General features: G+C 52.3%; 1 protein-coding gene across 2 annotated transcripts in view; it reads right to left on the reverse strand.

Annotated features, from left to right (window-relative positions):
- Window positions 1–16,099, reverse strand: part of CRTAC1 (cartilage acidic protein 1) — a 166,078-nt gene that overhangs the window by 27,209 nt on the left and 122,770 nt on the right. For both annotated transcript variants that reach the window (XM_017880349.1, XM_017880357.1), the window contains exons 6-11: window positions 15,460–15,594; window positions 12,114–12,259; window positions 9,078–9,214; window positions 5,220–5,302; window positions 4,203–4,303; window positions 3,562–3,730 (exon numbers count right to left, since the gene is read on the reverse strand). In XM_017880349.1, coding sequence (XP_017735838.1) covers window positions 3,562–3,730; window positions 4,203–4,303; window positions 5,220–5,302; window positions 9,078–9,214; window positions 12,114–12,259; window positions 15,460–15,594 — 771 coding nt within the window. The remainder of the gene's footprint in view (window positions 1–3,561; window positions 3,731–4,202; window positions 4,304–5,219; window positions 5,303–9,077; window positions 9,215–12,113; window positions 12,260–15,459; window positions 15,595–16,099) is intronic.

Genomic DNA, 16,099 nt, shown 5'->3' on the forward strand with positions numbered 1-16,099 from the left:
TCTCTTGGTCTTCCACAGGCTCATCTCTGTCTTTCTGTCTCCCCCTGTTCTCTCTCTTCCCAGTCCTTCCTTCCATCTGGCCTTCTCCACTGGCGCCCTCGCTCCTGCTCCGTTGCCAGCTCCCCCAGCAGTCAGGAAGAGCAGTGCTGAGCTCCACTCATAAGAGATCCAGAGGGGCCTTGGAGCTGCAGGGATGGAACTGCCCGCCTCTCACTGTGTCCCTGGCGGCTGGGTTGGCCATCTGCTGAGGCGCCTCATGACCCAAGGGGCCTGTCCCTAGAGCAGCCTGCCTTCCAGTGCCGCTGGGAATGGATCCTGTCAATAGAGAGAGGAGTCTGCCAGGAGGCCCCTTAGAGCATTTTGAGCCAGAGGTCAGACCAAGAACAAATCCCAGGGCTTTGCAAAATAGCAAGGACTGGCACTAGGCGGAGGTCCCAATGAGATGCAGTGTGCATAATACTGAGTGTGGGGAGCAGGTGCCCAGAAGGGACTATTGAGCCCCCTTCTCCCCATCATATGAACTGGCCAGTTAAGAAAGCAATCTATTCTCCTGGCAGGGCAGATTCTGGCCCGAGAAGGGACCAAGTGAGGTCCCTAATACATCTCTTAAAATAGCAGAGGCAGCCCCTGAGATGTGGGGAAGGAGAATTTCAGCCCCCATCCTGCCCTTGCCATTGATTTACAAGGTAAGCCTCAATGTCCTTACTGGCACAATGGAGTAGGGGAGTTGATTTCCAACCAGAAGCCTGGATAAACAGCCACCTATGATACCATGGCGGTCACCTTGCCGCTTGTCTGGCGGCACAAAGCAGCTACTAGAGGTGTTAAGTCACAGTCAGGAACTCAGACCGTGGCGTCGGGAGGTGGGGTCCAAATCTAGCTCTCCTTACTCTGTGGAGGTGTGGTTTGGGGCAAGTTACTCGACCTCAGTCTCAGTTTTCTGACCTGTAAAATGTGGGTTATGATACCTGATTCTTCAAGTTGTGAAAATCAAATGAAGTGACAGGCAAACCACTCAGCCCAGTGCCTGGCACATACTAATTGCTTGATAAGTGTCGGCTACTGCTACTTTGCAAGACAGGACTGTGTATTTAAAAGGTGTCTTGTGCCTTTAGGGCCAGCTTAGCACATAGCTGCCTTAGGAGTGATAAACACTCCAACCTCAGGCTGACTTATCCAGGGTGAAATAGCCCAAGAAAACGATCATATAACCAGGCCCTGGGTCCCCTAAATATTTATTGCTTATTTTTCAGACTACACATAAATATTATGTGTTCCCTATAAAAACTGGAGCGCACACACACAACAAAACATATGGAAGAAAATAAAAACCACACGCTCAAGGAAGCCTGGGTTTGAATCCCAGTGCTGCCATATAGTATCATGTGACCTTGGCAGGTTTCTTAATTGTTCTGATCTTCAGTTTTCCCATGTGTAACATGGGGATAATATTGCTCATCTCACAAGGTAGTCATGAGGATTAAATGAAGTAATAAGAGTGAAGTGCTTGGCACTGTGTCTGGAATAAGTGAGAGTTACTATATTAATCCAGCCACTCAGACAGAATCACTGTTCTCACTTTTTGCATTTCCTTTCAGTTTTTTCCTGCACATATGATGTGTGTATAATATTAACATTTGTATTCAGTAATTTGAGACCATAGTGCCTATTCCTTTTATATTAAAATGGTACATCTCATGAGGTGCGAACACCTGGGGAAGGTGTCTGATTTTGAACCTAGGAATGTTTGACTCCAGCACTTTCTGAACCACTGTGTTTCGGTGAAGACACTCCGGGCTCCTCTACTCCTACTGGTGTTTCTCAATGTTTTTTCCATCATTGTAATCCCCTCACCCTGCCAGAAGACTCTTTAGACTTTTTCCCCAATTTCCCCATATGTTCATTTTAAAATGTTGTATTTTAAAATAATTATAGATTCACAGGAAGTTGCAAAGATAGTACAGAAAGCGCCTCTGTGCCCTTCACCCAGTTTCACCCAATGGTTGCAGGTTCCCTACCCAGGGATCCGCCAGAGGCACCACAAAGATCCCCTCGGGCTGCCCTTGATGATAGTCACACCCACTCCTCTCCCTTCCGTCATCTCTAAGTCCTGCCAACCACCAATCTGTTTTCCGCTGTATAATTTCGTCATTTTGAGAATGTTATGTAAACAAAAATCTACCATACGTGACCTTTGCAGATGAGCCTTTTCTCCCCTTTTCTCACTCACCATAGTGCCCCAGTGATCTACTCAGTTTTTGCACGTATCAATAGTTTATTCGTCTCATAGCTGAGTAATATTCCATGGAAGGGCTGTATCACAGTCGCTCGAACTATTAACACCTAGGTTGTTTCTAGTTGCGGGCTATTAATATAAAGATACTATGAACAGATGTAAAGATGTTTGTGTGGATATAAGTTTTTATTAGTCTGAGATAAGTGGCTTGGGATATGATAGCTGGGTCGTAGAGTAGCAGTTGTTTGCTTAGGTTTGTTTTGTTTTCTTAAAATAAACTGCCAAAAGATTTTCCAGAGTAACTGTACCATTTTACATTTTCACCAGGGATGTAGGAGAGATCCAGTTTCTCTGATTTCTAGAAGCTACCTGGATCCTTGCCAGCATTTGGTATTGTCACTATTTTAAATTTTTGTTCTAACAGTTGTGTGGTGATAGTTCCATTAATGCCACCAATATACTGTATATCTGTTTATGTGCTATATGCTTGTTGATGCTTTTTTATTTTTTGAGACAGAGTCTCACTCACTCCAGCCTAGGCTGGAGTGCAGTGGTGCAATCACAGCTCACTGCAGCCTCTACTTCCCTGGGCTCAGGTGATCCTCCCACCTCAGTCTCCCAGGTAGCTGGAACTACAGGCATGCGCCACCATGCCTGGCTATTTTTTTTTTTTTTTTTTGTACTTTTGGTAGAGATGAGGTTTCGCCATGTTGCCCAGGCTGGTCTCCAACTCCTGAGCCCAAGGGATCCACCTGCCTCAGCCTCCCAAAGTATTAGGATTATAGACATGAGCCACTGCACCTGGCCCCTGATGCTTTTACATATTTAAAAAAAAAAAAAAAAGATAGGATTTTGTCATCCCCTTTCCCCTGCCAAGAACCCACTCTCTCCCCTTTGGGGTGACTTCACTCCCACTGAGAATGCATGGTTTCCCAAGCCTTCTGTTCAAGACTGAACCAGCTCCCAAGAGGCTAGGGAAACAGCTGGCTTGGACACGTTTGGTGCAGCCCAGCATTTGAACAAGGCTACAGCCTTGAACAAACGGAGGATTAAACACTCTGACCCCAAGGTGAACTAATTCCACGGAGGCACTTGGGTGGGGACTCCTGCAAGCGAGATGCATGAAAATCTAACCAGCACTTCCCACTTGCCTCCTCTTGAGCTCAGGCTCATCTCAGAGCAGGGTTTGTCCCCAGTAGCTGGTGTCCACCATGGCTGTCACAGTAGAGTGGTGCCCAAGGATGCTCGGGCTGTGAGTCCCTGAATCAGTCAGCATCCCGCTGTCCTGACAACAGCTCACCATCCCCCACCGGACCCCTACTCACCCAGGCCAAAGTGTGCCACAGGCTCCATCTCGCACAGGTAGCCTGAACCCCCGTCGATGATCCTCAGGTGGGCCCCGCTCTTCTTGGTGTAGAGCACGACCTTAGCCCCCCTGGCAAAGGCCCCAAACCGGGTGCGTGGCACCACTCGCAGCCAGTTGTTGTTGAAGCCCTGCAGGGAGAGTGAGAGGTAGACACCCGGTGGGCGTCAGTGTGGTGGGTGGGAAGAGCAGGGAGCCAGGGAGGATGGGAGGGGGAGAGGGAGAAGAAGGAGGAATAGAGGAAAGCAGGCAGAGGAAAAAGAGAGGAAGAGGAAGCCCGGCGAGAAAAATGAATGAGGCAAAGACAGATTGGCTGAATGAAGGAGAGGCACTGCAGATAGAGGAGACAAAAGCCAAGGGACTCAGGGCACAGTGTTTGGCAGAGAAATGACAGTGGAAGGCAGAGAGGCAAGGGCTTCTCCCAAGGCAGCCCTTCCTGAGCTTCCTGGTGCTGCTGGGAATTTACCTCCCTCCTCCAGGGCGCGGGGCTTCCATTACCCGCCATGCTGGCCAAGCCAGCACCCCAGTGCCTTGCCCTCACCAACCTAAGGTACCCAAGAGCACACAGAGCTGGGATCTGTGGCTCCTGAGGTCTGAGCGCACCTGATTGCCCCGGAAGACGGACAGCGGCTGAGCCATGGACTCTCCATGGGACAAGATGAGGTCCAGCATCCCGTCTCCGTCGAAGTCGGTCACCACACCCCCTACAAACAATGCAGATTTCACCTCTGGCCACCATCCAGGAGACCCACAGAGGAGAGATGTTCCCAACCAAGTGCAGTATCCACAGCCCTGGGTGCGGGCGTCAGAGAAAGCGCAGCACCAGGGCAGGAAGGCTGGGGCTCGGCACCCATCTCCTATCCTTCCTGACAGCCGACTCATGATAGGACTCATGGGACAGACATTTCCTTCCTTCCCCCGGTCTTTGCATGGACACAGTGCATTCAAATTACTCAGACCACATAGGCTTCTTTCTGGTCTTTCTATTATGGTTTGAATAATACATGCCTGTTATATTTGCATAGATTTTTCTGTCAATTTATCAAGTGTTTGCATATACACAGGCTCCTTTTGGTTGTCATTACAACCCAAAGAGGTGAAGAGGACAGATATAATTATCCCCATTTTATGAATGTGGAGAACAAGACCCAAAAGGTAAAACCACTTTTCCAAGATCACAAAGTGAGGCAATGTCAGAGCTGGGTTCTGGGACTCCTGGCCCAGGGCTCTGTCTGACAAGCTGAGTGCAAACAGGGGAAGGGTCAGATGGCAAGATCCTCTGCCTGAGAGCAGAAGGGGCTCACTCCTCTCCTTCCGTCCCCACCTGGCAAGGTATGGCCAGAGAAGCTCCTGCCCACAGACCCACAGATTCTCATTCCCCCGCCCCCATCAACCTGGGATTGGGGGAGTGGACCATCCTCTTCTCTGTTTCCTGCCTAGCCATCCCCAGGGTTCCCTCATCTCCACTCTCTCCCCTGCCCTTGAGTCTCAGCCCTCAGTGTGGCAGGAACAGGAGGGACTCTGCCGTGGGACTGGCTGCCCCATCCCTCCCGCCCTTGTCCCAGGGTATGAACAGTGCTAAGGGGGCAGTGCAGGCCAGATCCCCCAGGTGCCCCTCACCTGTGCCCCGGCCCTCAGGCTCCAAGGCGTCCCCAGGATTGAGCTCCTCGATGAGGGGGTCTCCGTGCTCCCTACGGATGACGCTGCAGGAGAGGAGACAGGTTTGCTCTGGGAGGTCTCAGAGGCCCCTGGACCTGAAGACCCACCTGCTCCACTCTGTCCCCTGAACATCCCCGGGTCCTAGTGTACATGGGCTGCCACCTGGCTGCCCATGGAGTCACTCTCTGCTCCCAGACCCTGCCTGCACTCTGCCTGTTCCTTGCCTGGGTTTTAATTTATGTTGGTAAATATTGATTTTTCCTTCTCTGATGGATGAATTATAGGCAGACTGGGGAAGGGCAGTTGATGGATGAAGAAGGGGCAGGGACAGAACTTCCTTCAACCGACCTTCCTTGTCCTTCAAGTGGCCCCAGGTTTCCTAGTTCTGGATGCTACCCAGGGTTTAACCCCACTCAGTGCCACCTCCTCCATGCCCTCCTGGACCATCCTGCTGGAAGCAATCCCTTCTTTCTTCATGGGCTTTATCACTTTCTGCCTGTGTTACAGCTCTGTATGAATGCATCTGATCTCTCCTGGTAGAATGTGAGCTCTTTGCAGGCTGGGACCTTGCATTATTCATCTTTGCATCTCTTGCAGCATCTAACACAGTGCTCGGCTCTCAGAAAGTTCCAAGCACGTGTCTGCAGGATATAAAGGTGAATTCCAGAGGCAAAGAGAGGAAAGGGGTCCCTTTGGGTTGCAGTGGTTCCGTCTGTTTGGAACTCTGAATTTTGGCATTGTTTCAGAAACGTCTGCTAGGGAAGTCCTGCTCTTTCTCTACACTTAGCTGATGATGGCCATGAGCTTTCCTCTAGAATTGTTCTCACTTGGTGTATTCTCACAGCCTTGGGTGCTCTGCCCTAGATGTGTGGGGCAATGATGGGAAGGTAGGGTGTAAGGAAGAATTGGCATCGCACTTCCTACCACATTGCAGGTTGCCTGTGAGAAACACCAGAGAGCTGTGATACAGTCATAGGTTCAGGAGGGGGTTGGTGTCCCCTGAGCTGGAGCCTTTGGTGGCTGGGTGGCAGAGAGAGCTGGCAGATGCCCCATGAGGTGGGCTTGTGTGTTGGTGTGCATGGGTGTGATGCCCACAGTCTCTTTGACCATCTGTGTCCTGCAGCCTCTGCCACAGCTATGCAGAGACACTTCTTGGTTCAGGTGACAACGCAGTTAAGGAGTCCTAAGGATAACACCCAGCAATTCCACTGCATTTCTGTGTTCTTTGAACACATTCTTAGGCAGCAACTATTGTGTACGGGGCCCTGCGTGAGGTATGGTGCACAGTAGAAAGGATGGAGCTCAGAGTCCGTGTTAACAGGAACCACCGTTCAGAGGGCTGAAGGCCCAGGGAGAGTGGGACGTGGGGAGTGCAGAGCTGGGAAAGCTCACCCAGATTCGGGCAATCAGGGAAGGTTCCCTAGAGGAAGGGTCAGCTAAGCTGAGACCACCATGGTGAGTGAACACATGTCGCTCAAATGAAGAGGGAGAATTGGGGGCTAGAAAGAGTTGGCAGCCTGAGGGTGAGGATTGGCACAGCCCAGAACTGAAGGAAGCTTGCTGTGCCTGCTGCTTAGATGTAAACAGGGAAGTAGAAAGTGACGAGGCTGGAGATGGAGCCGGGCTATGTGGGTTGTGTCAAAGAGTTTGGACTTCATCCAAAGGCAACGGGGAGCTTCTAGAGGATCTTCGGTGGGAAAGGGGTGTGGCCAGACTTGCATTTTCTCTGCAGGACTAAAGACAAGGAGAGCAGCTGGGGGAGGTGCAGGAATCTCCGTGGGAGACCAGGAGTGGTGTCATGGTGGAGAGTTAAGAGCAGATTGGAGACATGGCTAGATGCAAAAGGGGGTGACCCTGCACATGGCGGCTGGCCTAGGAGTGTCCCTGTTCATGCATTTTTGCCTCTGTGATTCTTTTTCTTTTTTCCTTCTTCTTTTTTTCTGTGCTGTGATTATTAAGAGGGCTCCCTTAAACTCTCATTAAGTGACTGTTTGGGTGATGAGTTCCCCGGATGCTGCAGGTATCATTAAAGGATGTAGACTCAAGCACACTGAGGCATTGTGTCCCCACAGAGTGCCTGGCATGTTCCTGGAGAGCACCAGGGCCAACGAGCCGACGATGCCTGTTCAGTGACAGGTGAAAAGCCCCTGTGGTATGGGACAGTTGGGGGTTAAACTTCCAGAGCTGCCAGCTGAGTGCCAGTCCCAGCTGCAGCCCCTCTTGCTCTCCTCTCTGTTGTGTGTGCTCAGGACCCAGCCATCTGCCACGGGGACTTGGGGCACAGCCACGTACCTGGGAAGTGGCTTCTGCTGCTGCTGAGTGGAAGCAAACACACTAACCCATTGGGCAGCCACGTGGTGACTTGCTCTGTCCACTGACAGCTCTGGGCCAGCCTGCCTTGTCCTCCCTCCCAGCCCTGTCTCCCGGCTGCAGGGGACGCTGGGAGATGTGAAGCAGGCTGGATGGGCAGGAAGACCTAGGTTCTAGAGCCACAGAGACAGGGGCACTAGATTCCTCAGTGCCCAGTCCTCATCCTCCTGGCGAGTGACACTTTATTAGCCAGAGAAGGAAAGCAGTGTCTCTGTTAACTAGCAATTGATCTTCTGCAATTAATCTAGAAGTTGTGAATAAGCTTTTTGCAAGGCACCTAATTAGTAAATCTAGCGCCTTTGGGGGGTGATTACATCCAGTCAGAATTGATGCTTTGTTAATAATTATATTTTAAAACATGCTTAGTCACACTCTTGCCTTTTAGTATAAATAGTTGGACCCTCCCGGGAGATGGGGTAGGAGTCTTGGGGGGCCAAGCAGATGATCTGGCACATGTTCTGGATCCAAGGCCCTGGCCCACCCGCCTTTTCCCACCTGGTCCTGAGCCCTCTTGGAATGTTTTAGGCCAGGAACAGGGACATCTCAGGCCACATGCCTGCCCAGGACTCCACCTATCCAGGACTCATGGGGAGACCCTGAACTCAGTTCCCCAACAGTGGTTCTCAAACTTCAATGTGATGAGAATCACCTGGTGCCTACTGTACTTGTTAAAATACAGATTCCTGGGCCTCACCCCCTGAGATTCTAAATCAGGAGATGTGGGGCAGGTCCCAGGATTCTGTACTTTAAGCCCTCGGGGTGATTCTGATGCCAGTGGTCTCTGGATGTCCCCTTGGAGAAATATTGCCACAGCAAATCCAGCCCTTCCTCCCTAGACACACTGCTCAGAGGCCTGCACATTCCCTCCATTTCTGAGACCCTTTTCCTTGTCTACCAGGAACCTTTGTCATCCAGAATTTCCCAAAGGATGGTTTGCAGAACACCAATCTCAACAGAAAAATCTGTGAAAGAAGTGCCCTGTGATCAGGCCTATTTGGAATACTCCATCCATCTTTTGGAAAATTAAAATATTCATGGTCAAGTTAAAGGCACTGAGAAGTCCTGCAGTAAATAAACCTGTATTTACTTGGGACCTGTAGCCCCTTTCTGTGGTAGTGATTGGATCCTGTAGCCCCTTTTCATGGTAGTGTGACTTTGTATCTTGTGGCGCTTGGGTTTTGGGCATACTTTGGGCCACATTCCTCTTCCCTTTCCCTGCAATAGCAGAGGCCAGCTCCTTGACCAGGCTATGCCCCGCATTCCCACAGCCTCTTGCCCAGTCCTCGTCCTTCCCTCCTTTCTGTTTCTTCATCAGGGGACCTGCATTGACCTTGGCCTGACCACCTGGCCCTGGGAACCCTCCCCTTCTGATTCTTAAACCTTTTCCCTGACCGTTCCTCCCACCAGCTGTCAAGGGTGAAGGGCCACGAGCCAGGATGGAGCATCTACCGGAAGAGGCGGTTGGCTGCGGAGCTGCGGTAGGCGATGTTGTTGAAGAAGATCTCCAGCTCCTGGTCATTGTCAAAGTCAGCAGTGATGACTGTGCGGACAGGGGAGGGCATGGAGAACTTGGGCGAGGCGATGTCCTGGAGGAAACAAGGCTGGGGTCAGCGGCAGGAGAGTGGGCTCGGGCAGGAGGCCAGCTCTCCTCTGTGGAGTGTGGGGGCAATTAAAAATAAGAGGCAGCCCAACCCAACAGCTCCTCTCCTGCCTCCTCAAAAGGACCTGGGGGCTGCCTTTAGGATCACACAGATCTCAGGCTGCTTGTACCAGAAGAAGGAGGGAAGAATAACAGTCGTGATAGACACCAGTGAAGCGCTTAGCCGTTCCCTAGTCTGGATCGCACCTGTCCATCCCTCGAGGCAGTAGAGACATCAGCGTTCCCATTTGGTGGGTGAGGTAATTGAGTCCTGGAGAAGGAGGGGAACTGCGATGTCACAGCTACTGAGTGGGGAGGCCAGGGCTTCTGATTCTGGATGCTGTGCCCTTTCTCCTAGGCATCCTTCCTCCTCCGTGCTGAGTCAGAAGCTGGGTGGGCCTGAAAATCTCTGTGCATCTAAATCCAGGCTCCACCACTGACTAGCTGTGTGATCTTAGGCAAGTTACTAACCCCCTCGGATCTCACCTTCCCCATCAGTAACGTGGGAATAATAATAGCTGCCTGGGTGGTGAGGATTGCATGTAAAATGCCCGGCACAAAGTGGGCATGAGACAGATCGCCGGCAGCCTGTCCTGCCTTACCTGCCACCTGCCTCAGGGAAAGTGAAAGAGGTTACCTGTAGCTGTGGATTTGGCTGCCTCTACTACCTTATGTTGTTTCTTGGGAGCCTTCTTATTTTTATTTTTTGAGGCATTTGCTTTGAGGGGGTTGTGGTATCAGCTACACCTGTCCAGGACTAATGGGGAGACCCCAGGCCCAGGATAGCCCAGCTGGAACTCCAAAGTGCTGGGAGAGTCTTGGGGGACTAGGCTAAGGGTCCCAGGTGTGTTTTTGCCTCTGAAACAGAAGGAGAGCTGGGAAGGGCAACCTTCTCTTTCTGAGTGTAATATCCTCATCGTAGGTGGGTTTTTCCCTTAAAGACCTTGGGGTCCTGTCCAAGTCCCAAGACCCACATGGAGAGGGTTGAGAAAGGTACAAGTGGTGTTTCTGGGAGTCTCCTCTACCCCAGGCTTGGGCCTGCTCTTGGCCTCCTGCTGCAGGCCCTCTTTGGGGGCCACAGGGATGAGCAGGCTGGGTCAGCAGTCGAGCTGTCTGCTCTGGGGAGGCCAGGGAAGGAGGCTGTCTCCATCAGAGCAGTAATGAGGTTGAATAAGCCTGGCCAGCTGGTCAGGGTGGGTTGAGCTGGGCCTGAAGAGCCAGGGAGCAAAAAGACCTCAGGATCTCTAGCTATTATGATTCTATTGATCCTATAAAAATGGAAACCTCCCATGCCCCCTTGGGGTTGCCTTATTCAATGCCTGAGCTTCCGAGATAATATATGGTAAGCTTAGCACAGTTCCTGACACATGGAAGACACTTGATAAATGGGGCATTTATTTATCATATTTTATTTAATTATTATTATTGCTCCTGAGAGCTCTGGGGAGGGACCATCGGCCGAGTTAACAGGGTTCCTCACCCTCAGCGCACTGGCGTTTGGGGCTGGATAACTATTTGCTGTGGGGCTGCTCTATGCACTGCAGGGTGTTCAGCCCTATCCCTGGGCTCTGCATACTAGATGCCAGGAGCACTCCCTTCCCCAGCTGTGACAAACCCAAATGTCCCGAGACATTGTTGAATGTCCTGGAGGGAGGGCAGCAAGATCATCCCTGTTGAGAAGCTGGGTGAGAACAAGAGCGGAATACAGATGGAAATCGTCCAAGATCCCAGCAATAGCTGCTCTGGGTTCAGGGCATGCCTCCCCCCAACTCAGAGAGCCTGAGTCTCAAGCCTTAGCAGGGAGGGAGTGGCTGGGCCTGGGCCTCCCACGGTGGCTGCCTACAGGGAAGGGACTTGGTAGGGGTGGCCTCTTCTTGGTCACACAGAAATGAGGTTCCTGGGGACTTCCCTGGGATCATCAAGCCTCAGGTAAATCCTGGAACTTTCCCGTTTCCTCAGGGTGTTTTGGCAGACCTAGGTACCTGCAGAACAGTCCTGGCTCCCTGAGATCAGCTTCAACCAGTCCATGCCCTCTGTTGTCCTCCCTGAGAAAGTCCCAAACCCATGCCCCTCATGCTGATGGCACCTCCATCACTGTCACTAACAGCCCTTTTGAAGAATTCTTGGCATTGTTCTATCAACAGCTCAGGGAGGGGGCACAGAGAGGGCTCTGAGGCCACCTTGCCTGCCATCTGCTGTTTGTCTTTAGGGGCAGCTGTTGGGAACTCCGTGGCTTCAATCTTCCAATCTCTCCACCACTTTGCCCTTGGTCTGAACGTCAGTCTGAAAAGGTCTGAAAAGCTGAGGCTGGGCTTTTGTGGAGTATGCAGGGGATGCCATCCTGTATTCCCTGCACACTCCACAAACACTCACCCTGCTCTAGCTTCTGGATCCATTCCAGGAGCCATCGGGAAAAGTGGCCTGGATCCAGATAGTGCAGCCCACCTCCCAGGGCTCTAGCACCCCTCGGAGGTTGCTCTCCTGCCTCCCTCTGCTGACCTGGCTCTTCCTACTCTTGGCTCCAGAGCTCCTACAGCAGCCCAGCTGTAGTCCCTCATCCCCTGGTATAACCTTCCTTGTCACACCACCCCCACCCTGGGCCCTGAGAGCCCTGAACCCTGCTCATGCCAGCCTGCAGCCTGGTGACTGAGTGCAGTAGCAGGATCTCAGCTCACTGCAACCTCCACCTCCCGGGCTCAAGATTCTTGTGCCTCAGCTACTGGAGTAGCTGGGATTATAGGCATGTACCACCACATCTGGCTAATTTTTTGTGTTTTTAGTAGAGACAGGTTTTGGCCATGTTGGCTAGGCTGGTCTTGAATTCCAGGGGTGAGGCCCCTTCTTACCCGAAAGCGGACCTTCCCATGGGCACTCATCTGCAGATAGAGGCGGTGGGGGCCATTCCAGTTGCCATAGACGATGTCCACCTTGCCATCACGGTTGAAGTCAGCCAGGGCGACGCCTCGCCCGTGCTGGTGGGGGTCGTCCACACCTGGGGAGGAGAGGCAGGAACTCTCAGGGCGGCATCCCCTGTACACTCCACAAACACCCTGCTCTAGCTCTGTGACAAGCAACTAGGGAGGGTGGCTCTCACCTTATTCCCAGGAGGAGATACGGGAGACACAGCTGCAGTCTCAGAAGCTCTCTAGCTCTCTACAGGGGCAGGAGGTGGGACAGTCATGTGGTTCAAAAGAAGACCCGAGACTTGTGTTCAAGCTGTGTTTGGCCAGCATGCATATTATTTTTACCCTGTTTGGGGGCGGCATGAGTTGGGGAGGGAGACTGGGGAAATTCTGGAGGAACAAAGGCTCTTCCCAGCCACCCCTAACACTGCCACTGGAAGACTTCAAGCTGATCATGCCACTCTTTTGCTTAGGCTGATCACTCCCTCCAATCCTCTTGGGCAAAGTTCTAATTCTTCTAATTCCTGCCTGGGGAGCACAGGGCTCTGCCTGACCATGGTCCTGTCCACCTTATCTGGTCTTGATCTGGTCCCACTCTCCCCATCTTTCCAGCTCCTGCGCCTTTTCTCAAGCTGGTTGCTCTACCTGGGATGCTCTCCCTCTAGCTCTAGGTTACCCAGCTCCTGATTATTCTGCTCTCAGCCACAATGTCACCTCCTGCAGGAAGCCCTCCCTGACCACCCATCTGAGACAGCTCATCCTGCCCACCCTGTCAGTCTCCCTGACAGACAGCCTCCTAGTCTTCTCCTCCCACAGGCTGATCACAATGTGCAGTTATGTTCCTTTGTGGCTGACTTGTTAGGGTCTGGTTTTCCCACTAGTCCTGACATTCTATGAGGTCAGGACTCTCTTCTCAGTTCACTTGGGTACATGCAACGTCTATCTCAGGGCCTGTGGTTGCCTGGTAGTTTTCAGTAAATACTTGCTGAATGAGTGCACAGACATAAATAACATGACAGAAGGCAAACCGGGGACGTGGGTGACAGCAGAGGAAATACTACAGCCACGACAGAGAAGCCCACAGCATGCCTGGCGAGATCTGGAAAGTGAAGCCTCTGTGCCCAATGCCACCTGCTTATACCATCCACTGAGTGGGTCCTGGGGGAGGACAGAGGATGGCTTTGCCCAGAGTGATGGCCTGACCTCCTAGCTGCCCACTGGCCAGCGCATAGCTGAAAGACAAAGGTGAATGTGACTCTAAGCACCCACCCACGTTGACTCTCAGAGGACAAATAGCTGTAGGTCGTCAGGCTCTCTGGGATGGCAGGCCACAGGACAATGTAATAGGCTGTGGGGATCAGAGACCCCAGGACACAGGGAGCTCTTGCCAGAAGGCAGGGTGGGGCCCCCTGAGAACCCTGGAGGCTGAGTGTCCTCCTGGGGGAGGGAAGGAGTTGGGGGGAGGAGTGGGGAGAAGAGGCAGTGAGACCCGGGCTTGAGAAAGAGGGTTTGCAGAGACTAAGGGCAGCCTCCAATCTCTAGGATTAATACTCCATTAATTCTCTGCCAGACTCCCTGGCCCAAATGTCGGTGGCCTTCTGCATTGGCCCATTTCTCTCCTATCTATGAGGCACCTTGACAAGGAGCTGGTTCCCTTTCACGGGAATAATCGGTGCCAGGCTGCATTTCACAGCAGCATCTGTTTGGGTGATGAATGCCCTCTTGACATGTCTTGTTAAACCCCTGCAATCATTCTGACTTTCAATTACGGGCCTAGCACCTTTCCTCTCTCCTCCCGCCTGATACTTTCTCCCACTCCAACTTGTTCGCTCACCTCTGCTTCCATCTCTTTAACACCTTATCAAATCCTCTAGATTTTCTCCACTATCCCCTCCCCTTTGCTTTATGATTTTTCAGCAATGAGAAAATTTGCTGCCAAAGGATAGCACTAGGAGCGGTGAGCCATGTGGGAGGACAGGCCAGGGGAGCCCAACTTCAGCCTTGCCAGAGAAGGACAAGAAGTAAGGCAAGATTGGGGCTGAATGGCAAAAGCTGGGGTGGGTGTGTGTTCTGGGCCAGTAAGTCCCCACAATGGAGCTCCTGGGCAGAAAGCTGGGGTGGTAGGTACTCGTAAGTCCAAGAATCCAAGAGAACGGACTGGCACACGTGCAGGGATGCGACTCAAACTGCCGGCAAGAGCCAGAGCTTGCAGGACCCTTGATTTACGTCTCACCACTCCTGCAGGCCAGAACTCTTCCCCATGCCTCCAAGAAGGAGGTGAAATCAAACCTCCCATTCATTGGCAAGGTGGGGGGAAATGGTCAGGGGCACATGGGATGTAATCATACATCCGAAAACTTGCAGGTGTCCACTTTGCCATTCAGCAGAATTTACCGGGCGGGCACTGGATGCCAAGCCTGTGTCAAGAATGAATAGAACCGCGACCCGGTCCTTGTAAAGCTCATAGACAGACCATGATGGTAATGTGGAGCCTGAGTGAGGTGTGCATGCCAGGGGCAGCAGGAGGAGGAAGGGCCAGTCTCTGCTAGGTGGCACAGGGGAGTCAGGAAAATCTCTGCAGAGGTGATATTGAGGTGAACGATGAAGGCTAAACAGACATTCTGCAGGTAGGGAAGGGGGAGGGCAGTCCAGGCAGAGGCCATGGCAGGTGCAAAGGCCCTGAGGTGGGTGGGGGATGAGTGCAGAGGAAGGAGGAGAAGCAGACCTGGGGGCCTGGGGCACTATTTTGTGTGGCTTTTATCCTGCTTCTTATTAGAGGAGGATATTTTTGTCTATTTCTGTTTCTAGAATGTCAGTGCCTTTTCTGTGTGTGGGGTGGTCTTAGCCTGATTCAAGTGGGCATCCCTGGTTCCCAGCGCCAGCCTGATGCTTAGCAGGGGCTCCATGAATGCTCACTGTATTGAAATGAATGTTGAAGATAAATGTGGGAGGGGGCCAAGGTGGGGAGAGGCAGCTTGGAGGATAGTTTGATGCTGAGAGACACAAGCAGGACTTGGAGTGTCGCGGGCAATCTCAGATACTGGGCAGGACGATGGGCAGGAGTTTCAGACCCCTTTCCCCAGCAGCAAACACTCCCTGTGGCTGGAGCCATGGGAGCTAGGGAATAGGAAGTGACAAGCAGCATTTCTCTGTGTGGTGCCGACGATGATTTGTCCTGCTCTCCCTGCAGCCAGAAGAGACCATGCTGGAGGGGGCAGGGAAGTCTGGAGTCCTCTGTGGTTCTGGGGTGAGGGGTCAGGGCGCACAGGGCATGGCTGCCTCCACTCACCCGCACTGGCCGCAGCGTCCACAAAGGTGCCATCGCCCCGGTTGTGGAAAAGGAAATTAGGCCCATTCTCGTTGTCGCAGAAGATATCTGAGGCACTGCTGCTGAGGATGGGGCCCACGCTGACACCTCGGCCCCCTAGGAAAAGACACATCGACCCACAGTGAGCGGCAGAAGCAAAGCCCCAGGCCCACCCGGAAGACAGTGCTGACTCTGAGGTCTAGGGGGAAGTGCAAGGAAGGCTCCTTAGAGGAGCCTGGAGGGAATTCTCCTTCCTGTACTTTCCTGAGCCCAAATCTGGGCTCACCGTCTCCATGAACCTGCGTGGAAGGTGACAACACTGATGAAGAGGGAAGGAAGGAGCTCGACAGGACATGGGGACCCCACACAGAGGTCAGCGCCTGCCTTCCCCTTCTAAGAGAAGTGGCTGAACAATCATCTTAAATCCTAAACCCACAATAATCCTAAACCCAGCTCTAAGCATGCCATTTTAGTCAAGTCACAGATCCGCCGACAGCCTCCTGACTCCCACTTTGAGTCATACGTATGCTGGTCAAGACCACTGGGTATGTCCCAGCTTTAAGAACCTGTAGGAACAGGTCCCAGCTATAGGTATGAGGATGCTTACTTTGCCTTGTTTGAC

The sequence above is a fragment of the Rhinopithecus bieti genome, unplaced genomic scaffold (genome assembly GCF_001698545.2).
Source record: "Rhinopithecus bieti isolate Rb0 unplaced genomic scaffold, ASM169854v2 scaffold_425, whole genome shotgun sequence".
NCBI classification, from domain to species: Eukaryota; Metazoa; Chordata; class Mammalia; order Primates; family Cercopithecidae; genus Rhinopithecus; species Rhinopithecus bieti.